The 27,552-nt window shown below is 46.2% G+C and overlaps 1 protein-coding gene across 4 annotated transcripts; it reads right to left on the reverse strand.

Moving 5' to 3' along the window:
* Nucleotides 1–1,855: 1,855 nt before the first annotated feature.
* Tk2 (thymidine kinase 2) lies at nt 1,856–25,584 on the reverse strand. Of its 4 annotated transcripts, none has more exons than XM_046434508.2 (10): nt 25,425–25,584; nt 24,491–24,522; nt 19,738–19,812; nt 15,849–15,902; nt 13,543–13,632; nt 10,942–11,015; nt 7,453–7,541; nt 6,762–6,841; nt 4,650–4,730; nt 1,856–3,604 (listed from the first exon to the last, which is right to left on the reverse strand). In XM_046434508.2, the coding sequence occupies exons 1-10, from the start codon at nt 25,546–25,548 to the stop codon at nt 3,506–3,508; spliced, it is 798 nt and encodes a 265-aa protein (XP_046290464.1). In that variant the 5' UTR covers nt 25,549–25,584; the 3' UTR covers nt 1,856–3,505. The 4 variants fall into 4 exon arrangements, with proteins under 4 accessions (XP_046290464.1, XP_046290467.1, XP_046290466.1 ...); XM_046434511.2 differs by lacking the exon at nt 25,425–25,584 and adding an exon at nt 25,235–25,253; XM_046434510.2 differs by lacking the exon at nt 25,425–25,584 and adding an exon at nt 24,783–24,922.
* Between the last annotated feature and the right edge of the window lie 1,968 nt (nt 25,585–27,552).

Below are 27,552 nucleotides of genomic sequence, written 5' to 3' on the forward strand. Positions count from 1 at the left end.
GGCAGGGGGCTGTGCCAGCAGTCATGGGGTCTTCAGTGAGCAATCCTGTGCCACAGCAGACAGCCAGGCAACATTTTCAAGAGCCCAGCAATTATTTTAATAACTACTAAGAGTGGTTTTAATGACCACTCATCAGGGTGGACAGGCCAAGGGGATGAATGTTACTCATTCCACAGACACGTAGGCATTTGAAGTAAGGACCCACACTCCACCCCAGGGCTCAGGGAAAACGGAGGTGTCCCAGGCTTACCAATGCTCTAGGGCAGACAGGGCTTAGCAACATCTTTTACCTGCTTTGCATTTCAAATATCACTGTCCTTCCCAGATCTGATGGTAATAGTCTGGATGAGTTCTGAGGAAGAGTTTTCTGTTGGATACAGTCCCCAGACAGGGGGATCATCTCATCTAGGGAGAAGGGCTCAGAGGTAAGAGAAAGAAGCAGAAGATAAAAACTGAAAGATGAAAACAAGCTGGGTGATAGCGTTTCTCAGAGGACATTTACTCACTCATGTCACAGGAACAAGGACAAGGCGGTCTCACTCCTCCCAGAGCTATACCTAGCATGGGAGGCTGGCAGAGACCAGGGCATTACAGAAGAGAGAAGTGAGGATGAGGGGACTTGGGGCCCCAAGGGCACTAGGCACAAAGCCAGATCACGTGACCCACTCGGCGGGTGTTGACTTCCCTTCTACCTTCCCCCCACCCACGCCGAGACCTCTAGCAAAGTCCTGACATCTTAGTTCTCCCTTGGAAAGGTCATTATCTGTGTGAATGGGGAGAAGCCAGCTATGTTGCCATCTCTGGCCAGAGAAGAGCCCAGCAGCCATCTTGAACAGCTACGCTCCTGGAGAAGGGACGCCATGAACTGGGAAGTGGAACCTCCCAGAACCAGGAACAGAAAGGAAGAGCCTGGACCGTGATGACCACAAAGCCACCAACCTGGCTCTGGATCACCCGCCTACACACTTGTGTGTGTGTATGCGAAAAACATTTATATATTGTTTTTTAATCACATGATACATGAACCAAATATATTTAATGGTTCTAATTATATCTTGTACACTAAGACCAAAAAGCTTAAATGTAAATTGAACTATTTCACTAAAAACATAACTGGAAGAAGATGTATATGCGGGCTGGGGTGTGGCTCAGAGGTAGAGTGTGCGCCTAGCATGTGTGAGGCACTGGGTTCGATCCTCAGCACCACATAAAGTAAAATAAAGACATTGTGTCCACCTACGACTAAAAAATAAATACTTTTAATAAAAGAAAATGTATATGCTGTTCACGAATTTAAGTAAATATTTACAAGAGTTGGAGCATCCCAGGGATCCCCAGCCTGAGTGAGAATGGGGTGACCCCAACAAGTCTGGAATGTCACTGTCCTGGCTACTCACTCTGGCTCTTCAGGGATGACAGTCCTTGCCATGCTCCTTCGAGCTATTCCTAGAAGGGTCTAGGCAGGGACCCCAGGTCTAAGAAATAGGCCCCCTTGAGCCATAAGCCATCTGCTCTTTTCTGACCCTGGCTTGTAGAGGCATTTATAGCTACTCTGTGACCCCTGCCTGCCACAGGAGACAGCGGCTCTTGTGCTCACTGGCTCCATTCATTTAAGGTGTGATCTCTAGGCTGGGAGGTTTCTGCAACCAGCTGCACCCTCTAGAGATCACACAGCTTCCTCTCCAAGGCGTCCGGGGTGTGTGGGGGGGCGGGGGGGAGACAGGGGGATCTTTCTGGACCCATGCATACCACTTTATGAGGAAACACCATGTTTAAAAAATAAAAACATCCTGCTGGCAAAAGGATCCTACAAGGAAGTGAAGTTGCTGGCACAGGAAACACTTGAAAATTAACATCAGGGTCTAAGTCAAGGATTTATTGGTTACCATGTAGCAAGAGAAAAATCACATTTCTTCCAAAAACAGGTGCTCAAATTGAGCTGAAGGGAAAACAGTGGACTATTCATTTACAAATTCCCAAAGACAGCCCCAACCTGTCAGGATCCCTGGTAGCTAAGGTTCCTGCCTTCCCTAGTTTCCTGGTTAATCACCAGCATTTAGACTACAGGAGCTGATGGACACTGCCCACCTTGGCTGCTGTCATTTATCCTGCTGATAAAACCCAAGAATTGGTCCAAACAGGAAGGGCCAGACACTGGTGTCCTTGACCCCTTGGCACTCTGTGCGTGGACCACCAGGAGCACCTGGCACCTGTTGAGAGGCAAACAGGCTTGCCCAGGTGTCCATCATGGGGGTGGGGCACAGGCCAACAGCTGCTGTGCTTCTCCTGAGCTCCCAAAAATCCTTCCCCTGTTTGCATTCAGTCTCCTCAGTGCTCTCTGACCACCTCCCAGATGTCAGGAGCCTTTGTCCACTAACCCTGATTTTCCAGTCCAGACTGGCCCCAAAGGGAATGTTCTTCCTTTCTCTTGCTTCCCACTCAGTTCAGGAGGCAGCTGTGCCTTCAGTGCATGGCCATAGCTGGGCCAAGTTGTTTTCTGAACCAATGGAGATGGTTTCATACTCTTCTTAAGTCAAAAAGACTTAAGGCCAAAATGAGAAATTATATCCCATCTATGTATGATACATCAAAGTATATAAGTGCATTCTACTGTCATGTATAACTAATTTAAAAAAAAAAGAAAAAAGACTTAAGGCAACTTCTCTCTCTCTCCCTGGACCACAAATGGTCAGTAATTCCCAGGGCAACAAGGACAAGAGGGAGTGACAGAGCCTTGAAGCCAGGGCTGGCCCCAGCTTGGAACAGGGCAAAGTGGCCAGGCCCCCAATGCTATTTCCCTAAATGGAACTGGCAGCGGTTCAGAGAGGAGACTGAGCACTGATCATGAGATGACACGTGATTCTTCTGTGGTCATGGAAGTCCAGATGACAAGGGGATTGAGGGGTCACAGCCTCATGCTGGGAAACCACCAAACACTGGGCTCAAGTAAAAAAATGCAGTGTTGTAAAGAACTGCTGATGGTCCTTGAGAACTACTCAAACAAGACGAGGTCAGCTCCACTCACTGCCAGCTCTCCCCACAAAGTCGCAAGGGTCTGTGGCAAGGAAAGGCAGACTCTGGGGGACAGGCCTTAGGACAAAGCGGCCTAGGCTAAAAATCTGCATGGCGCCAACTCTAATGCACGTTGGCTGCGTGATCCTGGGAAGCCCCTTAACCTCTCAGCGTCAGATTCCTTGGTTGGGATATAAGGCTGCTACCTCACTCTCCTGGTGGTCTGAATGTACAGAGCCCAGGAAGACACCCAGCACACAGCAAGTGCCATCCTGAGGGCTTCAGGAGAGATGTGAGGCGACAAAAACAAACCACTGGTCCAACTTCTCATTGACCCATGATGAAGACACTGGCCAGGGAGAAAAGACCATTAGGAAAATAAATCTGGCCAGATAAAAGGCCCTCCTGAGAGTAGATTTTTCCAAACTGCTCCTAACGGCTAACTTGGTTACAGTAAGAATTTTTCCTGACGAGATCCTACAGACGTTTCCACCTATGGGCCATGCTTCCAAGTCTCTGGAGTTAATATCCGGGCCCGATTTTGTTCGAAGAGTTCTAGCATTTTCTCCATGTTGTGGTCAGCCTCAATCACCTGGAAATGAAACACAGAGGTCATGGGGCTGCACTGAGCTGGACACTGTCCTCCCTTACAGGAAGAAGGAGGTGACAGAGCGAGGCAGGGAAAGGCAGAGAAGCCAAGGTCACAGGGAGAGGGAAAGGAAGACGAGGGTCGAACATTCCCAGCTCTGGGGAAGTCTGCCCTCTGAACTAGACTTTCACCTAAGAATCTACCACAGTTGTCTGTGCAGTGAGATCAAGAATAATTTTTTTTCTTCTCATCATTTTATAAATTCCAATTTTTTAAAAGGAGAAAAACATAAACTTCTTTAAAAATCCATCAAAATAATCTCTCTTTTGCCAGCAGCAAAGGAGATGCCTGCAAGAGCCATGAGTGCCTTCGTGGTCCAAGGCCATGCATGAAAGCTCATGATCCCTTGCTGTATGTGGAGCAGCCTTCGTAGTTGTTGGCCTGCCTGAAGACATTCGGGAACAGAAAATCAGAACACAGGGGACAAACCGCGAGAAACACTGAGGGGCAGACACATCAGTGTCAGTTAGAAATGGCACATGTCAGCAAGAGAAAAGAGGGTTACTATGAAAAGCCAACTCAGGAGCTCAGAAACGGTAGTAGTCTGGGTGCACAGACTCCTCAGGGCATCACTAGGTGACAGCCCAGAACAGCAACTGATGTTCCTTCTGATGACTTAAGTCACCAAGCAATGATAAACTGAAGCTCTATGTCATCTACTAAAGAAGGAAGGTCACAGCAGAGGGACCACCATCCCAAAAGGTCCAAACCTAGGACCTGGGGTGTTTCTTTGCAGCCAATGCTGGTAAGTGACATGTTACTGCAATCACCAGTTATAAGAGCACTGGGACAGACGGTTTCTCAGGTCTGTCACTTCACATTGAAAAATGCAGACTGAGAGAGAAAGCCTTTTCTAACCGTCCACCTTCCTCCTCCCAAATCCTTGAGCTTGAAGGACCCAGCCCTTCCCCGATCTACAAAGTGGCTGACATTCCCCGGGTCACTGCTTGTGGAAGAGCCTCCTGCCCTGTGAGGGAGACGGACTTACCAAAACAGGGGCGGCGGCAGGGAAAAGGCTTCCTGTGATAAGCCACTCCTCATAAAGCTGGTGAAGAGCACCCAGGTACTCCTGCCATGGAAACACACAGTGCAGGCTGTCAGGAGAAGAGCGGGGAGCAAAGGCCCCCCACCAAGAGTCCCAGCAAGTGAAAGCTCAAGTCGCAAGGCAGTGACTTGGACAAAGGAACACGGCAACAGTCAACCTGGCTCAGGGGGCAGCAATAAACGCAGCCATGTGCTGAGTGCACGGGCCTGAGCATCAGTCAGAGCACCAGCAGCCAGCCTGCCCTGCCTCACCGGGTGAGAGGGTCCACAGCCATTCAGTGACAGCTGTCCCAGCCCTGAGCACCTCTGCATCCTCCTCTCTGGCTCGCCACCAAAAGCACTGTGACCCTCCGTTGCTGATTCCACCCCACCAGACCACTCGTCACAGAGGGATTCTCCAGACTATAAAGACCACCATCTTGGCAGAACGTCTGCTGAGATGCAACCCAAGGGGAAAGGGGACAGATGCTGACTGAAGCCACCCATGCCTCTACCCATGTGTCGCACTGTCGCTTCTCAGCCAGTGTGTGCTGGCCACCCCTGGGGACCTCCTCAAGTGCTATCCCAGAAGCTCCCAAGTAAGCCATGCAGCCACCTCTTCATCTACCACTGAGCTCTCCCTGGGTACCAGAAACCAGATTTGCCCCACAGACCTTGTCAAAAACTGTTCAATCACATGGGTAATGTTTTGTAGGGACTCCTGATAGCATTTCTTGGGAACATCTGGGTCATCACACAGAGCTGCTATGCCCCGACGTAGCATGGCCCATCTGAGGCCTGCTCCAGTGCACTCTCGACCTCCAATCACTCCTGCCTCTAGGATCTCAAAGGAGCTGCCCAAAACCATGCACCAGCCTCAACACTGGAATGTTCCTTGCTGGTCCAGGGTAAACCCAGGCTGAGCAGGGCTTCAGGAGTTGGACAGCCCTTTTAGGGCACCCAGTCCAGTCATCCTGAATTCACAGCTCCCACTAAATGCTTGCCCAGCCTCTGTGTATCTGCAGGTGCAGCTGCTCACAAAAGGTGTTCAGTTCAATATTAACTGGGCAGCTACTAGGCGTCAGGACACATGCTGAGGACACAGAGGGAATAAGGGTTTTTTAAGGGTTGGGAAACAAAGGCATAAACAAATACTATCAGTATGTCCTCCTATGGGCTGTGGTTGCAGTAAGCCTATGGGCAGGGAGAATACGATGGGGGAAGTTCAGGGAAGGCTTGCTGAAGGACAGGACATCTGAGAAGAACTTGAAAGGCAAAGGAAAACATTCTGTAAAGGTACACTTGCCTAATCGTGGTGTGTATGTGTGTGCCTGGCACACGTCCCTAGTCACAACCCGTTCCTTGTGGTCAGAGCATGGAAAGCAGAAGTGGAGGGAGACAACACCAGAGAGGCAAATGGGGCAGGGTGATGTGAGATCTCATGTACTGTGCTCCAAAGCAGGGACTTCTAGACAGCAGTGACACCTTGGAGGAGCTCAGGCTAGGGAATCACATGAATAGGGTCCTGTTATTGGAAATATCACCCATGTAGCAGCCTGGAGGCTGATTTTAGAGGGAGATGTGGGGAGTGAAGACCCAGGGAAGGAGAATAGTCCAAACCTGTTATAATGGCCCAATTAGAGTTGCCATGGCCCGAGGCCAGATCCCAGAAGGGCAAAGCATCCCTGTACTAAGCGAGCACCACCAAGCACTGAGCACTATTTCCATCAGGCATTGTGTTAGGCACTGGATGCAGCAGGGAGCAAAAGGCTCGGTCCTGTCCTCCCCAAACTCATATTCTAGTGAGGATCCAGAGAGCACAGAGCCAGGCAACCCTCAGCAGGCTGATGGGAAAGCCCTGGGCTTGCCACAGCAGGAAGGAGAGGGAGGTGTCAAGGACCAAATGAAGCAGCTCTGAATCTCCAAAAGCTCCAGCCACAGAGGAAGTCAGAGCTCACCCCCTCCCTAATCTGTTCCTGTTCCTGTTTATCTCTCAGCAGACAACTGCACAATGATATCACAGGAGGTGGGCCAGGGAGAGGGAGCCAGGCTGCCATGGAGGTCTCTGCTCTCTTACCAGCGGAATGACCTTCTCCTCTTGCCTGCACCTCTTCTTTAATCTCTCATAACAGGTCTCAGGAGTGGTCCGGAGATAAACTGAGGACAAAAAACATACATGGCTTTGATTGCTCTGCTCATGGCTTGGGAGCAAGACAAGGGAGGGGGAAGGAAGCACACAGGTCAGGTGGAAAGGAACTATCACCTCCCTGAGCCAGACACAGACGAGAGCCAGCTCTCAGCTTTGCCACTGGCCAGCTGTGTAACCAAAGAGGCACCTTGACCCTCATTCCCCCAATTCTGTTCCCTTTCCCTGTCATCAGCCCCAAAGGGTTACTGTGAGCTGAATATAATTCTATCTACAAACAGAGCTTGGCACAGGACCTGGCACAAGGCAGGCCTCAGTAAATGTCCAGCTTCTGTCCCTCCCTCTCTTCACAACCCAGAAAATCCGTGAAATCACAATGGATCCAGGTCTGAAAGCAACTGACCAAGGGGAGGACAGCTTAAGGAACCAAGGGTCAGATTCTTCTCCATGAGCAACCAGAAGCCCCCAGATTCTGTCTGCTCTTTGAGAGGAAGAAGGCTAAATAAATATAGGGAGAAAAAAAAAAAATCACCATTGGCCAGCGCCCCATCCCCCACCAAGCACATCCTCACTGGGCCCAGGGGAATGGACAGGCCAGAAGGCGGGGGAGGGGCTGTCTTACCTATCAGATCAACGGACACATCAATGTTCCTCACGATCCAGTCAAACCATTCAGAGAGAATCACATAGTCCACTTCGGGCATCTTCCCACTGGAGCAAGAGTTGCATTGGTTTTATTCACCCATGAGAAAGTTTCTGGGCTGTGTGCCATTTCCCCCAAAACGATCTGGGGATGGCTTTTGTTGAAAGGGTGTCACCAAGAACAATGGAGTCCGCAAAATGCTGAACATGAAGTGATGCTGGGACCTGGGAGCTCCTGACCTCCCATCCCCAGGGAATGGTTTGTGGTATGAGGTAGAAAAACCCCAGGAATGAAAGACGGGAGAGTCATTTGAAATTTGAGCTCCAAACAGAGAAAGTCACTTTAAAACATGCCCCCTGACAACAGAGACAGCATTCAGGCTGGGAGGTGAATAAGCATGTCAATTTCACTCCTAGAAATTTATTTTGTGAAAATAATCATGGTGCTCACTGCCGCACTATTTAAAATAATGGACAACTAAATCTTGGTTTGTCTATATAAATAAACTGTGCAGTAACTGAAAAATGATGTTATAAAATAATATTTAATGATGTGAAAAATGCTCAGAATCCGATGTTCAATGAAAATAGCAGAATATAAAACTGCATATACAGTATGACCCAAGCAAATTTTCAAAAATATTCATCTACTGCACAGCAAAGAAAACAATCAAGAGCATGAAGAGAGAGTCTACAGAAAGGGAGAAGACCTCTGCCAGCTACTCATCTGCTAGGGAATTAATATCCAGAATATGTAAAGAACTCAAAAAGCTTAACACCAAAGAAACAAATAACCCAATTTATAAATAAGCAAAAGAACTAAATATACACTTCTCAAAAATACAAATGGCCAACAAATACATGAAAAAAATGTTCAACATCTCTAGCCATCAGGGAAATGCGAATAAAAACTACACTGAGATTTCATCTCAGTCCAATCAGGATGATAATTATTAAGAATACAAATAAAAATAAACTCTGAGGAGGATGTGGGGGGGGAAGTACACTCACTCATTGTTGGTAGGACTATAAATTAGTACAACCACTATGGAAAGCAGTATGGAGAGTCCTCAAAAAACTAGGAATGGAACTACCGTATGACCCAGCTATCCCACTCGTTGGTATTTATCCAAAAGATCTAAAATCAGCACACTATAGGGACAGTCATATCAATATTTACAGCAGCACAATTCATAACAGCCAGGCTATGGAACCAGCCCAGATGCCCATTAACAGGTAAATGCATAAAGAAAACGGGCAGAAATGCCCATCTAGCTGTAGTATATAAAACAGGGTATATAAAATACCCAATGGAGTTTTACTCAGCCATAAAGAAGAATGAAATTATGGCATTTGCTAGTAAATTGGATGGAACTGGAGAACATCATGCTAAATGAAATAAGCCAGATGCAGAAAGTTAAGGGTGGAATGTTTTCTCTCATGTGTAGAAGCTACACCAAAATAAGTAAAAATAAAGGGTAGAGGAAATCCCGTGAAAACAGAAGAAAGATGAGTGAAGTAGAGGAAGGGGATTGAGGGAGAGGAAGGAGGGATGGGGAAAAGGAAGAACAGTGGAACGAAATAACCAAACTCCCATTTACACACACCCCCACACAGAGAATTTCACCTTTATGTATATTATAATGCACTGTTTTTTAAAAAAACTATAAATAAATAGAAGACTGGTAGAACAAAGGAAAGGGAACAGGAGGAGGGAGGAGAGGAGGGAAAGGGGAAGTACAGGGGACTGAACTGGAACAAATTATATTCCATGCTTGTAAGACTATTTCAAAATGAACCAATATTATGCATAACTACATTAGTTTAAAAATTTTAAAACAATTGGAAAGAAAAATACCAAAAGGTTAACAGGGTTTTGCTCTGAACTGTGGAACTATGGGAGACTTCTATTGTTTTTCTTATATCTGTCTGCATTTTCCAAATTTTAACAATATATTCTCAAATCAGGAAGTAGGGGTGGGAGCATTATTACAAATTTTAAATAAATGTTAACCTAAAAGGAAAGAAAAGCAACAAAAAAGGGAAAGAAGAAAAAGCCAAGGAGTGGGAAAGAGACCTTGTCATCTGCTCCTGGAATTCCCACAGTGTCCTCTGCCCAAGAGGACACAGACAGGGAAGGGACAGGAGTGGTAGCCACTGAAGGTCACAAGCCCAGCAGTAGTCAGGGGTTCCTGAAGGTCCAGGAGAAGAATTCCTACCCTTGCACCCCTCCACCAGTGGAGTGTAGACTTGCTAAGTGTGGGACCCACACAGCCCTAGGTGTGGCAAGGCTGGCCACGGGGAGAGTGGACACACCCAGGCAGTGAGGGGCACTTCTGACTGAAGGAGGATGAAGGTCCTGGCAGGTCATGGTAAGGGCTGGCCCTGCCCAGCCATGGACCACTCCAGTCCTGTGGGGTGATGACAGAGGAGGTTAAGAAGCTGGGAAAGGTTTAAGGGAGGTGCTCCAGGAGAGTAGGGCATAAGCAGCCCTGCCTTGGGGACCAAATGGCAGGGCCTGGCAGAGACTAGAGAAGAGCATTCTTCCCTTGTCCCTAAGATGACCTTCATGCCCTCTAAGGAGCAGAGCTGAGCTTGACAGAGCTGCAGGAGGGTGTGGTACCCAAGAGAAGAGCAAGGCCAGCCATGAGCAGACTTCAGTAAGGATACTAGAGCAGGTGAACATACAGGGAGTTGGCGCCAGAGGAAGAGTGACCACAAAGAAAGCCCAAATTCTATTCTTCCTCCCATTCATCCCTTTAGCTCTGGCCCAAAATATTTTTCACTCAAGAGAAAAGAACTCTGGCCTACAACTGCCTGACTCCAGGCCTAGGAATAAACCCAGAAAACTTTAAAACAAAGATAACAAAACCCCAACCACCAAAACCTGAGGCAACAAATGTGAAATGACGAAACCACAGGCCAGGTGCAGGAAACAGGAAATCCTGCACAGTGAGCCTTGGGTCCTGAAGACGGCTTTCAGGGCTGGCTTTCGCTCTCATGACGCCCAAGGTCCAGAGAGGCCCCAAGGAAGCCAGAGGGCAGCACCCCTGGGGGAAAGGGCAGAGGCACAGAGACAGCAGACTCTCTGTAGACCACAGGGCTGCTGGCTGCTGCAGCATGATAGCTCATGCTGAACTTACTCCTCAGAGCATGATCCCAAAGGGAGGATGATGAGCACGAGAGACGAGTGCCCCAGGGACCATCCAGGCCAGCCAGTCCCCAGATGTCCAACTGAGCCCTGTCAAGGTAAGACGGCCACCCAGCAGACCACCCTCGCTGGCCTGGTAACAAAGGCAGGTAGCTGTGGCCACAGAGGGATGGGGTCATTTGTTAACAGCATTACTGTGGCAACATAACTGGCACCACCCAGCCGGCGCTCCACATCTGTCAACTAAATGAACAAGTTACAATCTCCTTTCAAAAAGTCAATGGTATAACAAAGTATCAATAATGCAAACTATGGTACCTTCGATAGAGGTTTTCCACAAAAATGTATCTTGCACTGTGAAGTGACCTCTCCATCAGTCGAACAGGCATCATCTAAAGGGGGAAAAAGGTGACTTGCTAACTCAGGCAAAGAGGAGGGGGTCAGAAGACCTTGAAAAACTTGTACCCAGCCCCAGTCACATCCCCCAACTTTGCTGAACATAAAAATCAAGAGGTCCGCCCACACACATCCCACCCCAAGCTGCCAGGACAGCCTGGAAAGGGGGACTGAGGGCTCAACAGCAGCAGCCTCTTTTGTTGTTGTTGTTGTTCTTTTTAGTTATACATGACAGTAGAGTGTATTTTGACGTATCATATATACATAGAGCATAACTTCCCATTTGTGACTGTACATGATATGCAGTTACACTGGTCGTGTATTCAGATATGAACATGGGAAAGTTATGTCCAATTCATTCTATTGTCCTTTCCATTCCCATGCCCCCAACCTTCCCCCCACTCCACCTGGTCTGATCCAGTGAACCTCCTCTCCGCCCTGTACCATCACCTATTATGGGTTAGTATCCGCATATCAGAGAGAACATTCAGCCTTTAGATTTGGGGGATTGTCTTATCTCACTTAGCATAATATTCTCCAGTTCCATCCATTTACTGACAAGTGCCATAATTTCATTTTTCTTTATGACTGAGTGATATTTCATTATGCATATATATCACATTTTCTTTATCCATTCATCTGCTGAAGGGCACCTCGGTTGGTTCCATGACTTAGCTATTGTGAATTGAAAGTAGCAGCCTCTTTTGATAGGAAACTCAACTAGAAGGTGGGGAGGTACTGGAAAAACTGCCACATGCCATCTCTCGAAGCATGATATAGTGACTAAGGACCTAAATAAGATGGATCTGGTTAAGCAAAGGACCTGTGTGAATGAGGTAGAGCCCCCAGGGGGCTGGAGTGGGGGCGGCATTCTGGAGCTCTGCCTGTGGAAACTGGGAAGGGCTGTGCCTGGCAGGGAAGGGAATGACCAGACATCACAGAGCACTCAACGCACAACCTTTCCCTTTGTCCACACCGTCCCTTCAGGAAGCAGGAGAGGCCCTTACCTTTGATGCCAAGTGGACAAACACTGTTTTCACTTGTCATGGCCCATGACACCCATGGGCCCTTGGCCAGCAAATCAAAGACACATTCAAAGCTGAAACTAGGGAATCACCTATGCCTTCTCCCTGCTTGTCTCTCTTTCCCTCCATCCTCTCTGAACTTGCAGCACTGCTGCCCATCTTCCCCTGGCTCCCCATTTAGTCACCTCTCTCCTTCTGCTCATTCTCCCTAGTCTGTCCAGTTTTTTCTGTCTCTGGACAGACTTAGCAGATTGCCACCTGTGTCTCATTACATTCTTATATTATTATATACAATTTGAGTTTGCAATTGAGTGCCTACTTGGGAAAAGTGGGATAAGCCAAGGGGAAAAGCACTGACTACATTTCCTCTGATTTGACAACTGGGAAGAAGCTCATAGTTGTCAAAAAGGTTCTGCTTATATCTTCCAATTTTAAGAAACAGATCAGTTAGACATGGTGGTGCATGCCTTTAATCTCACCAAACTTCAAGGTCAGCCTGGGCCTTATTAGTGAGATGCTGTCTTAAAATAAAACAAAAAGAGTCATGGACATAGCTCAATAATACAAAGCTTACCTAGTATGTACAAGACCCTGAGTTCAATCCCCAGTACCACACACACCAAAAAAATAAAAATAAAATAGAAGGTGCAGATCTCTGTCAATAGAAGAATGATAACTATACCTGACAGTACCCTGATCTAGATCAAACTGCCCAGCCCAGTCACTGTACTAACATAACTGGCTCTGGGGATATCTTGTCCCCTTCATGGACAGCCTCTAACACTGATATCTCAGGTTGTGCTGATAGCTTTGACCCACAGGTGTCAATCAGGGTCTCCCAATCCACCCTATTTTCTAAGAGAATCTACCCCTAGTCAGGTCCCTGCTGATAGAGGGCCTTAAGCAACCTACTTGTTCTGTGCTCTTGCCCCAACACCTGACTAAAGACCATTTGACCCATGCTAAAATAATCAGATCCTTTCCCTCAAGAATCTGAACTAAAAGCCAGACCCTACGAAGGTTAGATCAGTGCAACATAAAGCATGCATTCCAAACATATGGGTGGCTTGATAAAATACAGATTTCTGGGTTTCATCCTCAGAATTTCTGATTCAGCAGATCTGGGATGGGACCAGAAAAATGTGCATTTCTAACAAGTTCCCAGGTAATGGTGCTGCTGCCGGTCCAGGAACCACACTTTGAGAAGTGAATTAAATGCTGTTGAGTCCAGTAGTGGACCCACTAGATCATGCAAAGTGTGACCTCAGGATGGCACAGGGGCAGCCATCCTGAGGTCACAAGTTGGTGGGTGGAGGATCCTGATGGTTGGTCTTCAGAAAGCTACAGGGACAGAAAACCTTGCCCCAGGCAGAGAAAGCTATGCAGCACTAAAGATCCAGCTGGGCTTCCTTGTGAGAGTTCCTTTCTGGCAATCACATACCTCTACTTTGAAGAAAATTTTGTTTGACAAGGTTGGAACTGAGTGTGTGAAACATACCTGAGGACAAGTGTGCCGGTCCAACATGGTAAGCTGCACGTATGTCTGCAGTGTGAGACCCCATCGACAGGCATCTTGGTACATCAGACCCTGCAAAAAGCAGAATGCAACACATTACATCAAAGTGGCATCTATAGGACCCTGGTCTACCAGTCACTGAAAGTCATCTCAAAAATCTACATGGGGCCGGACAGGGGCCAAAAGGAATCCAGTTATGGTCACAGTCTGGAGAATAGGGTGGACAAAGACACTAAAGCAATTACAGAACAGCTAGTAATAGCTGGGCTGGGATGTTCCCTAGGGAACATGCATTCAGTCGCTCAATATATGTTCTTTGAGTCCCCTGTAGTCTGTTCTCCATCCAACAGCCAAAATGAGCCTATTCCCAACACCTCCCTACTCAAGAATCTTCCAGGGACTTCATGTTGCATTCAGAATGAAATCCAAACTCTCATCATGGCTCCTGGGGGCCTAGAGAATCACTGCTATCCTCTTTCAGCTCCTACCATTTTTCCTCTAGCCAGTCAGCTTCCACTGCATGAACTTCTTAGTGTTCTGCAAACATGACCATCTCAGGGACTTTGCACCTGCCATTCTTCCTTTGGAACACTCTTCCTCCAGGTGACTACCCCTTCCCTTATGTTTAGGTCTCTGCTCAAATGTCAGCCTTATCAGAAATGTGTTTCCCTGGCTTTGCCATCTGACAGAGAAGTTCACCCACCCCAAATCTCTCAGTGGCCTGCAGACACAAGACACGTCACACTTCATAGTCTGCTCACTAATAATCTTATTCTACTCATTTATTTATTTTTAAAACTTTTGTGATACAAACTCATGACACTCCAGTACTCTAAGCAGAAAACCGCAGACCCTCCTAACTGCAGATGAAAGAAAGTCTCAGAAAAGTCAGGAGCCAGACAACTGCAGCAACAGACACCTTTCTGCAACAGAGAGCCAATCAGAGTGATGAACCAACACTTCTCACAGCACTGATCTTGCTCATCTGTCCAGAATGGAAACTTGTGTACAACTATATAATCATGTTGTTATTTCTTATTATAATACTCTCACTGAAAATGCTATTTGTACCAAGGACACCCTGCCCTGAGACTATGATTCTGCCCTGTGATGTATCCCCTGTAATCTGCAACTCAAGCTGTCTTACTTTATAATCAAGCACTGGTCCTCCCTGACTTCTAGAGAATATGAATGTTTCTGAAGGTTCTTTGTTACACACAAAGATGACTGGCATTCCAGCTTCTCCCACATGCACACAGGTGAAATTCTTTTCCATCTCTGTGGGATTCTTTATTCAAAGACTCTGACAGCTTTTGCCTTATTTAAATAACATCTTTTCACCTCTTTGGTTTTCTTCATGGCTCCTATCACCACCCACTACATTCTGTATTTGACTGTCTCCTACCTCCCCACTCTGAAATATTGGGCCAGGAGAACAGGGGCTTTGAAGTGGGGGGATGCAATAAATATTGGCTGTATGAATGAATGATCACGCACCTATTAAGGGCTAGGCAGTGTAACTATGTTCTAATAAATAACAGTGACAAAACAGACACTGGCCCTGCCTGCAGTAGAACCCAGGGTCTAATGAACCAGACAAGGAAATGTCCTGCATTGCTAAAAAGGAAGGGAAAGAACAGGCTTCCAAGTCTAAGGTTCAAACCTACATAGTCAATATGCCACTGTGTGACCTTGGACAATCTATTTCAGCTTCAGTTTTCTCGGCTAAAAAATGAAACTCATTATCCCTGTCATGAAGTGGAAGCCCAGAACCAACATCCCCTTCTCAAGCCCTCTCAGGTAGGACCCAAATTCTAGCTATCTCTTACAAGCAGGCAGAGTACAACCTTCTGAATACGGAAGGAGGAAGGGGAACATGCACACCATAGACTCTGCTTTCTAGGTCCATCTGGGAGAGCAGACAGGTGGCTTCAGGGTGAGCCAGAGCACACCATTACCAGATGTTGCCAAACACAAACTCAAATCAGGGTTCACCAAGGAACCTGGTCACTTAGAAGCAGGTCCTGGAAGTGGGGTGGGGAGGGGTAGGTCCAAAGAGACTTGGCTTCTAACAGCCACTTCAGATAGGAAGTTCCTGGGCTCTGTGCACACCCACCGGGGCCTCAGAGATCTTTAAACTTAGAAAACCAACATGCCACCATTTTCTGCTTGTTCCTCCTGTTCTCCTCCAACTCGGCTAACAGCTGTAACAGGCTCAAGTGTCAGCATCACCACTCCCAGGCACTGAAGGGGAAGCTGGCAGTTTGTACGAGAAATAAGCCACTCACCAGGGGATTATGGCCACGGACATTTCTCCACTTGGACACGGGCTCCATTAACACCTGGAAAGAAAGAAAAGATCACATCAGAGCTGCTGTTCCCTAGTTCTGAGCTTTGTGAGAGCATGTAAGTCTGAAAGGAGAGTCAGCACTGTCAAGATTTGGGTGGCTGGGGGAAGACAAAACAGCTAAGCAACCTTCTCTCAGGCCACAACTCCATCCAGATGCCTCCTCCTGTAACTTCCAGACAGGATCTGAGAACAACCAAGATCAGCTGATATCTGAAGGGTGAGTGGTCCTCCTAATGTCAACCAAGCTCTTCATGCCACAGAAGAAACAAACAAGGTTATGGTCCTGCAGCCAGAGAGTTTGAGCTGGGACCTGACCGTCCACATACTAGTCACGTATATCAATCAAGGTTCTCTAGAGAGACAGGCCAATAGATAAATATAAAATTACAACATGAGAGAAATTAATTAGGGAAATTGGCTCAGGTGATTATGGAGGCTGAGAACTGTGTCACACTACCCGTCGTCTCCAAGCTGGAGACCCAGGGATGCTGGTAGCGTGGCTCGGTCTAGGTCTGAAGCCCAGAACCAGAGAAGCCAATGGTGTAATTCACATTTTGAGGCTGAAGGCCCAAAATCCAGGGGCCTCTGGTCTAAGTCCTGAAGTCCCAAGGCTGGAGAACCTGGAGCTCTGATGTCCAAGATTAGGAGGAGGAGTGTCCCAGCTCTAGGAGAGGGAAAATTCTTTTCTCTTTTTTGTTCTATCTAGGTCTCTGGATAGCCAATGGCATGCTGCTGTCCACATTGAGGGTAGATCTTCCCCACTCAGTCCACCAACTCACACGCCAATCTCCTCTGAAAATACCCTCCTAGACACATCCAGAAATAATGATCTATCAGTTCTCTAGGTACAGTTGTCTCCAGTATCCCCTCACCATCACGATTCATGAAGGATATGTTCCAAGACCCCCAGTGGATGGCCTGAAACTGCAGATAGTACCAAACCCTACACATACTACTTTTTTTCCTATGCACACATACCTAAAGTTTAATTTATAAACTAGGCACAGTAACTAATATTAAAATAGAACAATGATAAGAATATACTATAATAAAATTTCCAGCATATTACTCTTGCACCTTGGAATCATCGTTAAGTAAAATAAGGGTAAATTAAACACAAGTAGTGTGATATAATTACAGCTTATCTGATAACTGAGATGGCTACTAAGTTAACAGGAGGGTAGTGTATACAATGTAGATACACCGAGAAAAAGGATGATTCACATGCTGATTGGGATGGAGTAGAATGGCATTAGATTTCAGTGAGTACTTCCCACTACAACATGCCATTTAAATCTTATAAATTGTTCATTTTTAGAATTTTCCATTTAATATTTTCAGACTGGTTGACCCCAGGTAACTAAAACCACATATAAGGGATGGGGAGACTACTATATTCTTTAATCCAGTCAAGCTGACTGCTAAAACTAGCCATCATACCATGTAAATTTATAGGCCAATTGATCATATCATTTACAACTACAGAACTACTCAGGTAAAGATTTGATCAATTAGATAATATGATGAACATTTAATGTGTGCCTGGATACAGTAGTATACTCATCAGATAAATATTAACTGTCATTGACAGTCATTGACTGGTTCCAAGGTCTTCAATGAGAATACAAGTACTTCTAAAGTGCCATTGAAAGTTATACCCCAGGTAGATGTGGGGAGTTCCCAAGACCCTCTTTTCTCCCAGGTTTGATAATCCAGGAGACAAAGCATACAAAACCCACAGCTGATTTATTACCGTGAAAAGATACAGAGCAAAATCAGCAAAAGGAAAAGGTACCTGGGGAGAAGTGAGGCATAAGGTTATAAGTGTCTTCACCCAGTGTAGTCACATAGGACTCACTTCATTCCCCCAGCAATGAGCTATCATAGCTCATTAAAAAATGTTGTCTACCAGGGAAGCTGACCTGAATCTAGGACTTCATGGCTTTCAGTGATACTCAATCAAACAGGCAAACACCGCCTGACACATGTTGGTACATACCAAAATATCAAGTTTCCAAGAAGAAAACAGACGTTCAACATAAAAAATATTGCTTGCAGAGTTTAGGCACAGAGAGCCACTCCCATCAGTTAAGAATGGTAGAAATCCTCCCAAGACCTACATTCCTATATGCTAGCCAAGGGTCAACCTTGCAAGCAGGCCTAATGACAGCAGTCTTGGACCTGCTATAGCAACGCATCTCTGCCCAGCAGCACATAAGCACAAGCAAGACCAGGGCTGTATAATGTCTATTTATCAAACCACACAAGTTTTTAATAGAAGTCAAAACAGGAAAAGGAAGGAAGGAGAGAAAAGTACTACAATGGTATGAAAATTGTAAGATCTGGGGTACAGTTTGAACATCCTATTCTGAAAATCTAAAGTCCAAAATGCTTCAAAATCCAAAATTCTCTGTGCAACAACATGATGTCATGAGTGGGAGAGTCCACACTTGACCTCACATGACAGATTACAGAATACAGACACACTAAAGATATTGCAGAAAACTACCTTCTATGTGTATAAAATGTATATAAGATGAAAAAGAATTTCGTGTTAACACTTGGGTCTCGTGCCCAAAATACTTCATTATACATATGCAAATATTCCAAATCTGAAAAAAAAAATCCCAAATATGAAACACTTTTGATCACAAGCATTTCAGATAACAGACACTTAACCTATAACAAAAAGGGGCTATAAACAGAAATGATTATACCACTAAAATCTAGAATGAGGAGGAAGGACCAGGTTCTTTGTGTAGAGATGATTCTTAAACATCTATGAGGTTATTTTTAGACACTGGGCTTTCAATGAACTAGAAATTATATTACCTGGTTATACATACCAATCCTCCCCTGCTTGGACCCTGATATCCCACATCTCACATTGTAATATTCTAACCCTACACAATAGCCTGACTTTTCTTCTTTCACATATACACTCTTTTCCTTACCACATGGTGGGAGGTCTATACCTACCCGCACTGTCCAAAACATCAGCCATGAGCCAGGTGAGTCTATTACAACTTTGAAATCTGACTACAGATGCTCCTCAATTTACAATGGAGTTATGCTCCAATAAACCTACCTCAACTTGGAACTATCCCAAGTTGAAAATGCATTTACAACTAATCTACCAACTACATACTATGAGCATCATAGTAGTTTCTACTGAATGCATACTGCTTTTACACCACTGTAAAGTCAAAAATTTTAAGTTGAACCATCATAAGTTGGGAATTATTTGTAGTCCAAACTAAGAGATGCTACTAGTGGGGCTGAGGTTGTGGCTCAGTAGTAGAGTGCTTGCTGCGAAACTATGAGGCACCAGGTTCAATCCTCAGCATCGCATAACATAAATAAATAAAAATATTGTGTCCATCTACAACTAAAAATTTAAAGAGAGAGAGAGAAAGATGCTATTAGGTATAAAATGCATACTAGATTCCAAGGATTTAGTATGATAATAGAAGGCAAAATAGCTCATTGATGATTTTATACTGATTACACGTTGACATGATAATATTTGTAATATTTTTTCTTTAAATGTTCTCTTTTTGTTTGTTGGTTTGGTTGGTTTGTTCATTTCTGCAGTGCTGGGAATTAAACCCAGGGTCATACACGTATCAGGCAAGCACTCTACACGGAACTAAATCCCCGCCTCCCGCCAGCCTTTTTTAAATGAGGCTATTAGAAATGTCAAATTAAGTACATGGCTTGCACTTGTGACTTGCATTATATTTCCACAGACAGGGTGGGCCACGCCCCCTATAAACCATCCTATCAAGGCTTTTCAAGCTCCTTAGAACCCCATGTGGATGCCTTACCTCGATGTCTGTCGTGTTGGAGAAGAACTCCAGGCATGTGGTCTTCCCACTTGCAATATTGCCCTCCACACAGACCTGGCAAAGGACAAGGTGCGTTAGAGATGGAAACTGAGTGCCTAAAAGAACATTAGGGGATAATTTCTAGGGGAGATCTTAGGTGAAGAGCATTATTGGTTCAGTCCAGGATTTCGACAGGTAAACCAAAATCCCTCCTTAAGAAATCCCCAGAGTCCCACTGTTAGCACTAACAAACAAATGTCACCCCTGTATCCCCAATGGCAGGCTCAAGTGGTCCCTCTAGACCAGACCTTCCTTTCCAGCAATTCACACACAGCTTGTCTACCCAGTCAAATCTGCCCTCACCTAGGACTGTTCAATTTTACGTGTAAGCATCCTACCTCCTCAACCAGAGTCTAATCAGTGGTTTTTAAGGTAGAGTAATACATGTTATGTTATCTAGAATCTTAATTCAAAAAAAAAAAAAAAAAAAAAAAAAAAAAAAAAGCAGTTACTGACTATAAAGTATTAGGAAAGGGGAGAAGAAAAATGAACAAGGATGTTTGTCATAGGTCAAGCCTTAAGATAGATAACATACGCCATCATCACATTTAACCTGACCAGAACCTGAAAAACATGTCCTAACATTTTTCACGGAAGAAAAAACAATGAGGCTTATAAAAAGGAAGAAGGAACAGCTTGAACCTACACCCTGCTCACACTAACTTCACCTGGGGAGGGGGTGTCATGGCAAGAGTGGGAGGGGCCACAAACAGCCTTCTGGGATCTATTAGGGATTAAGTAATAGATGGAGAAGGAGTTGGAAGTGGTGGTTTTCAGTCCTGGTGATGTGTTAGAATCATCCAGAAGTCTTTTAAAAGCTCTACAAGGAAGCCACAACCCAGACCAATCACACCACAATCTTTGAGGACAGGACCAGGACTTCAGTAACTTTTTTGAGGGGGAGGGGGCAGTGCTGAGGATTTAAACCCAGGGCCTTGTGCATGTGAGGCAAGAACTCTACCAACTGAGCCATATCCCCAGCCCAGGACCTCAGTAACTTTTAAAGCTCCCAAGGTGGTTTTAAGTGCAGGCATGATTGAGCGTCACTGGTCTGCTCAGGCACCTGCTTCTAAAGCACCAACGGAGCTTGGCTTTTTGTTTGTTTGACAGGCTTGTTTTCCATTTGGTTTCTGCAGTGCTGTGGATCAAGCCTAGGACCTCAAGAATGCTAGGCAAGTGCTCTTCCACCGAGCTACACCCCTAGCCCTAAAGGGGATTGTCAAAAATGTGGTAGTATCCAGACTGTCTGAATCATACTTTGGGTTGGAACCCTCCAACTTATTGTCCTAGAATTCTGACAAGGCTCTGCTCAGTTATGCACTGCTAGTGATAGAGGCCCAAGTGGCTCTGGTTCCAGAAGATCATAATAAGCAATGTGTGGTTCCACATATGTTAAAAAAAAAAAAAAGAAAAGAAAGAAACAGGAAGGTACTATGTAAAAGAGTAATAAAAGGGAAAAAAGTACACACACACACACACACACACAAACCAATAAGAATGAAAATACATTGTGTGACCTACATGGAAAAAAAAAAGTAAACTGTTTCTAGGGGAAAAAACAAGAAAAAAATATTATAAACTGAAATTCTCATACTATTAAGAGAAAGTCATATGCTTAACAATAGGGGTTAAGAGAGAGAGTAGGAATAGGAGAATAGGAGAGAGAGTCTGGGGGTGAAAGTGGGAAGTCTTCTCTTCATTCTTTAAATATTAAGTGACATTGAACTGGGTCCTTTAAAAAAAAAAAAAAAGTCTTTATTGAATTATTTTTCCAGTACTGGAGATTGAGCCCAGCAGCACTCTGCCACTAAGCTACAACCCCAATTCTTCTTTTTTTTTTTTTTCCAGTTTCTTTTATTGGTTCTTTTTAGATATATGAGACAAAATTCATTTTGACATAACTGTAAAAGCATGGAATATGTCTTATTCTAGCTAGAACCCCTTTCTTATGAATGTACATGATGGTGTGATTCACTACGGTGTATTCATATAAGTACATAGGAAAATTATTTTGGATTTATTGCACTCTTTCCTTTTCCTATCCTTCCTCCCTTCCCTTTACTCCCCTTTGTCTAATATCTATTAGATAATAGATATTATCTATATCTAAATATCTATTCTTCTCCTCTCCCCGCTTATTGTAGGTTAGCTTCTACATATCAGTGAAAACATTCAACCTGCCTTATTTCATTTAGCATGATAAGTCTCCAGGTCCATCATTTACCTGCAAATCTCATAATCATTCTTCTTTATGACTGAGTAATACTCCATTGTGTATATATACCATAATTTCTTTATAATTCACCTGTTGAAGGGCATCTAGATTATTTCCATAGCTATTGTGCCACCACATCCAGTTATTTTTTTCAACAGTATGATTTTTCATGGCTTATATATTCCATCACATAAGATAAGTAACAATGCATTAAATCTTACTGTTGGACGTTAAATTCCTTCTAACTGTTCTATTATAAAAATTGTAGTGTTCAATGGTTTGATATTGTAATAATGCTATGTGATAGCTGTACTATCCACTCAACACCCTCCACACCCTGAACACCTCTCCTTACCCAGCGACACCAATCAATCAGTAATGTGCCTGGGCCCTGTTTTCCACTCATCTGCAGTCAATGCCCAACCCACTTACCCCTAGCTAAAGGCCTCTGCTCTTCCTTGTTGGAGTGACCTCCTTGCCAGCCTCTCTACCTCCAGCCTCACCCCAGACAGCACTCTACCCATAGCCCGCCACTGTCTCTCCCTGAGAGGCAAACCAAATCATGTTGCACATGGATGCTATGATTTGAATGCATCCCTCAAACTTCATGTATTGGAAACTTGATCCCCAATGCAACAGTATTGAGAGGTGAGACTTTAAGAGTTGATTAGGTCATGAGGACTGCCTTCTGGAATGGATTAATGACATCACTGAAAGAGTGGGTTATTTATCACAGGAATGGGTTCCTGATGGAAGATTGAATTGGACCCCCTTCCCCAATTTCTTTCTCTTCTCCACCATCCTCTCCACCATGGGATGACACACACATGGAGCAAGAAAGCCCTATCAGAGTTGGCTCCTCTATCTTGGACTTCCCCATCTTTAGAACCACAAGTCAAACAAAATTCTGTTCATTAGAAGGTACCCAGTCTGTGGTATTCTATCATAGCAGCATAAAACAGATTGAGACAGGGATAAAATCCTTCAGTGGCTATAGATATTAGGATCTATCCCCAGTCCCTCTGCATACCCTCAAGCCCTCCCCAGCCACTCTCTAGGAACTGGCCACAAGTCCAAACCCACAGGTTCTCTTCCTTTTGTCAGTGACATATGCTGTTCCTTCTTCTCCATCCAGAAGCATCAAGGTTTCTCAAGGATCGATCGTCAGCCCCCTGCCCGCTTCCTCATAGTCCCCAGATTCTCTGCTGCTTGAGATCCACCACTGTCCTGTTTACTACGTAGCCCCCTTTAGACTGAGCTCAGGCTCCCTAATGACATGAGTTGTTTGGTTCCTAGGGTCCTCATGCAGTGTCTCCCACAAAGGACCTCACAAGACTCGAATGGTTACAGGATACCACTTTCTATGGACTTGCTACTATGTATCTGGGGACATATCAGACACCTGAAAGCACCTAGAAGAGGATCATAGCTGAATAATTAACAATAATACATAAATTCTCATCCAACCCAACTCTGTATTCCCCTCCCTTTCTATGGTGGCCACTGCCATACCTCACCCCCTCCTATAATTTCACTAAACTTTCATAAATCTCAAGCATGTCAATCATCAGCCCCCTCCCTGCAATGTCACTCCTTTCCAGGCCCTCTCCATCATCCTGAGTACACCACGGACCTGCCCACACTTTCCAGCCTCTGCAGACCCTGGCCAACATACTCATGCCACCACCAACCAAGCTACCTCTTCCCCAGCTACAGAAGCTACTGACTTCCAGCTCCCCTAAGAAACTGAGCCCATGGACTGATGGTGATTAAAACATTGTTCCTGACCCCAGTCAGCTGAAGAACCCAACATCCCTATAGATATGTTTAACTTCGGCCTCCTTTGACCTTCAGCCACACACCAGCCCCAACCCCACCCCAGAACCAGGACCTCCCCAAGACATCTGAATGACTTTGAGTCCATACCTATGGACCCTCAAGGATTCTCTCAGATCCCCTCTCCACCCACCATTCTCAGCACTAGACAATTTGAAGGAAGCAATCAGCAGATCTTTCTCTCACATCTGGGCTACCCAAGCCACAGTGAAACCAACCTTCCCCACACAGGCTGACCATTTTTCAATACTTTTACAATCAATCCTCAAGCTGCAGTCCAAATCTACCTAAAGAATATGAATACAGGGGCTGGGGCTCAGGGGTAGCACACTTGTCTGGCGTGAGACAGATACTGGGTTCCATTCTCAGCAATGCATATAAAAAAATAAAGGTCTATCAACAATGTAAAAAAAAGAATATGAATACACGTATGCTCCTATCTGTGTACACTCTAAGGAGGAACATACAAGAAACTGGTTACAGAGGTGGCCTCTGAGGGGTTCTGAGGCCCAGGGATGGAAACAGATGCTCTTATCCCTGGTGATTTTTCTATTATTTACTATGTACACATATTCCTCTATTCCCCTCCTCAAAAATAAATAAGAATTAACCTATGATAATGCGCACAAAAGAGGAACTTACCACTGATTTTTTCTCTTTTTCATTTTCTCTATCTACAAAAGAAAGGAAAACAATTTTTAAATTGACTTACTTTTTAAACAACTCACTTTTCTGTGCACTCAAATGACCACAAACAGTAATTTTTATGCTTGCTCCCTGACCTAAAAATATTTTCTATTCTTGGGCCCTTCCCTGGGTGGGTGGAGGCAGGGCACCTGGCCTACCTACTTGCGACACCGCAGAGGCTGCCTGGGTCCTGTAAGCACATCTGAGCCCCAAGTATGACCAGGTTCTTTCACTTAGGATATTATACCTTCCGGTTTTCCACTCATTTTATATCTGGGGTCTTCACAGATCGGAGTCCGACAAATGACAACGCAGAGAGGCCTGTACTGGGCCTTTGGGGAGAGCTGGCACAGGGCTTGGGTTTGGGGCCGGAAGACTCGTTCCACCCACCCGCCCCACAGGTGGTGCTGAGTCGCCTCTCAACAGCCCAAGGCCAGCGACGCCACAGCTGGCCCTAGAGGTGGCGACCATTTCGGAAGGGGTGGGTCACCGCGAGGGTGGAGGGCGCGGGGATCTAACCCACTCACCACCGCGGGCGCCTCGTCCGCCCAGGGCCGGCTTAACGCAGCTCCCCGAGGCCAAAGGACCCCCTCCCCCGACCCCGCCGAGGGTCCCAGCCCCGGCCCGAAAGTTCCAGGCGGCCCCCGCCCCCGCCCCTCGGGCTGCGTCCTCCCGGCTCTTTAAAGCCCCACTGTCCACCTGGGAGCCAGGAGCGCACCCCGCGGCCCCACCCGTTCGCCGCCGGCGCGCGACCAGGTGCTGCCAATGACCGCCCCCGCCCCTCGCCGCGGCCCGGGGGAAGTCCCGCGGCTGGGAGGAGGACGTTCGGGGTCAGGCCGGCGGGGGCTGCAGCGCGAAGCCACGGAGGTGGAGCAAAGGCACAAATTACCCGGAGGCCAGGCGCGTCGCTGCGCCCCCCGCGGCCAGACGCCCGAGGCGGGGGTCCCGGCGCCCCCAGACCCAGCGCTGCGCAGTACCCGGGCGGCCCAGCCCCGCAGCGGTCGCAGGAGCATAGCCAGCGGGCGGAGGCAGCGGCCCCGGCTTCCTTCCTGGGCCACACAGAGCGAGCGCGGCCCCGCCGCACGTCCAGCCCCGCGCGCCCCCTCCCCCGCCCGCCCGGGCGCCCTTAAAGAGACCCGGTCGCATTTCACTCTCTCCGAGAAAGGGAGAGGTCCGCGGGGAGGGATTCGCAGCTAGCAGCACGCATGACTTGGAGGATGGATAGCAGTATTCCCAGGGGGACTGATTGGTTTGTGAATTTACTGCAGATTATTGACGCCTACGCCATCCACACCTGCCACGTTCCCCTTCATGTCAGGTGGTCCTCCCCAACAACCCTGTATGTAGATACTGTCACTCCCATTCGTTATTGGAATATTGGGCAAAATGACGCTGGGTTTGATCCCCAGCACAGGCTAAAAAGTGGGGGAGCAGGTGAGTCGGAATTCAGGACAATAAATGTGCTAGATCCCTCAGGAAGGTCCTATCAGTATTCCAAATGGACAGACAAATGGGTATAGGGAGGAAACCTGTAAATCCCACCTATAGTCGGGTAACAAAAATTCAGCCCGGATCTGGGATAGACTAGGTGGTGTTTGTTTGTTTTGTGGTGCTAGGGATTGAACTGCATGCATTCATGCTAGGCAAGCACTTTACCACTGAGCTACATCCGCAACCCTAGACAAGGTATTATAATTCGACTGACCCAAGCCCAATAAATACAACTGTTGCCACCCTAGACTATATGAGAGTTTCAGTGGGTAGGTAGTTTTCCCTCTCCCCTAAGTATAGGATCCTGGCAGTCACCCTTGTGCGGGGAGAAAGAAGTCATTTTCAGTCTTAGCCTCTAGATCTGTGACCAGAAAACCACCATCCCATCTTGGGCTTCCTGCCTATCTGCTTTCTATAAATAAACTTCAAGATTAAGGTCAATATTTTTGTGAGTGATTTTATTGGCTTCATTGGAGCATTTGTGGAAAACATGGAGTATCTTAAGGACCTAAGACTGTTCTAGGTATGGAAACACTAGCATCAGTGCGAGGTAAAAGTAAAACTATGCGAACTAACAGACTTACAAACCTAGACTGTGATGCCCTGGGAACACAGATAGCATAAGAGATCCAGGCCATTAGTTCAGGCTACACAGCTACTGTTTGCCAGACCCTGCCGGGAGAGACACAGACACAGACAGGTCCTTGCTTTTGTGGGATATGTATTATTTTTTTAACTAATACACAAAAATTGTACCTATTGGGACTGGGATTGTAGCTCAGTGGTAGAGCGCTTGCCTCTTATGCATGAGGCACTGGGTTCGATCCTCAGCATCACATAAAAATCAATAAATAAAATAAAGATATTGTGTCCATCTACAACTAAATACATTTTTTAATTGTACCTATTTACCAGGAACCATATGATGTTTCAATACATATATACATTCTGTAGTGTTCACCTCTTTGTGGTGAAAACACTCAAAACCTTTTCTTTGGACTTCTTATTTTTAAGCGAAATAGTACATTATCATTCTCTGTAGTCACCATAGGGTGCCATAGAACACCAGAACTTCTTTCTCCTAACTATAACTCAGTACACATTAATCAATCTTTCCTCACAGGAATCAGCCTTATGATATCAGCTAGAGATAAAGGCTGAGGAGAGAGTGACGGTGACCACTCTGCACAAGGTGATCAAGGGAAATCTTCTCTAAGGAGGTGGCATTTGAGATGCCACAGTCTGCGGAGACACAGCAAGCATTCCTGGGTCACCCTCCCTTGCCCTACCCCAACCCTGCCAGAGCCGGCCTACTGGGAAGCTCCTGGGGAGAGTTATGGAGAGTTATGGTCCTAGGTACCAGGCAGGGCGAAGCGGGCTAACAGGAGGCGGAACCACTTTGTTGCACTCCCAGGTTGGCTTTGGGCCAGGTCCACCAAGCGGATCGCAAGGCTCCCGTTGGGCGCAGGCGCACGAATGCGAGGGCGGGGCGGGGCGGGGGGGGTTGCTGCGCACGCGCACGAGGG

This window comes from Marmota monax, unplaced genomic scaffold, assembly GCF_021218885.2.
Source record: "Marmota monax isolate L192 unplaced genomic scaffold, Marmota_monax_Labrador192_F-V1.1 WCK01_AAM20220418_F8-fsc00024, whole genome shotgun sequence".
NCBI classification, from domain to species: domain Eukaryota; kingdom Metazoa; phylum Chordata; class Mammalia; order Rodentia; family Sciuridae; genus Marmota; species Marmota monax.

Coding starts and splice junctions, on each gene's coding strand:
- Tk2 (XM_046434508.2), bottom strand. CDS start 25,548: ATGCTCCTGCGACCGCTGCGGGGCTGGGCCGCCCGGGTACTGCGCAGC. Junction 15,903..19,737: donor CCAACACGACAGACATCGAG/GTAAGGCATCCA, acceptor CTTTCTTTCCAG/GTGTTAATGGAGCCCGTGTC. Junction 4,731..6,761: donor AGGAGAAGGTCATTCCGCTG/GTAAGAGAGCAG, acceptor TTTCCATGGCAG/GAGTACCTGGGTGCTCTTCA.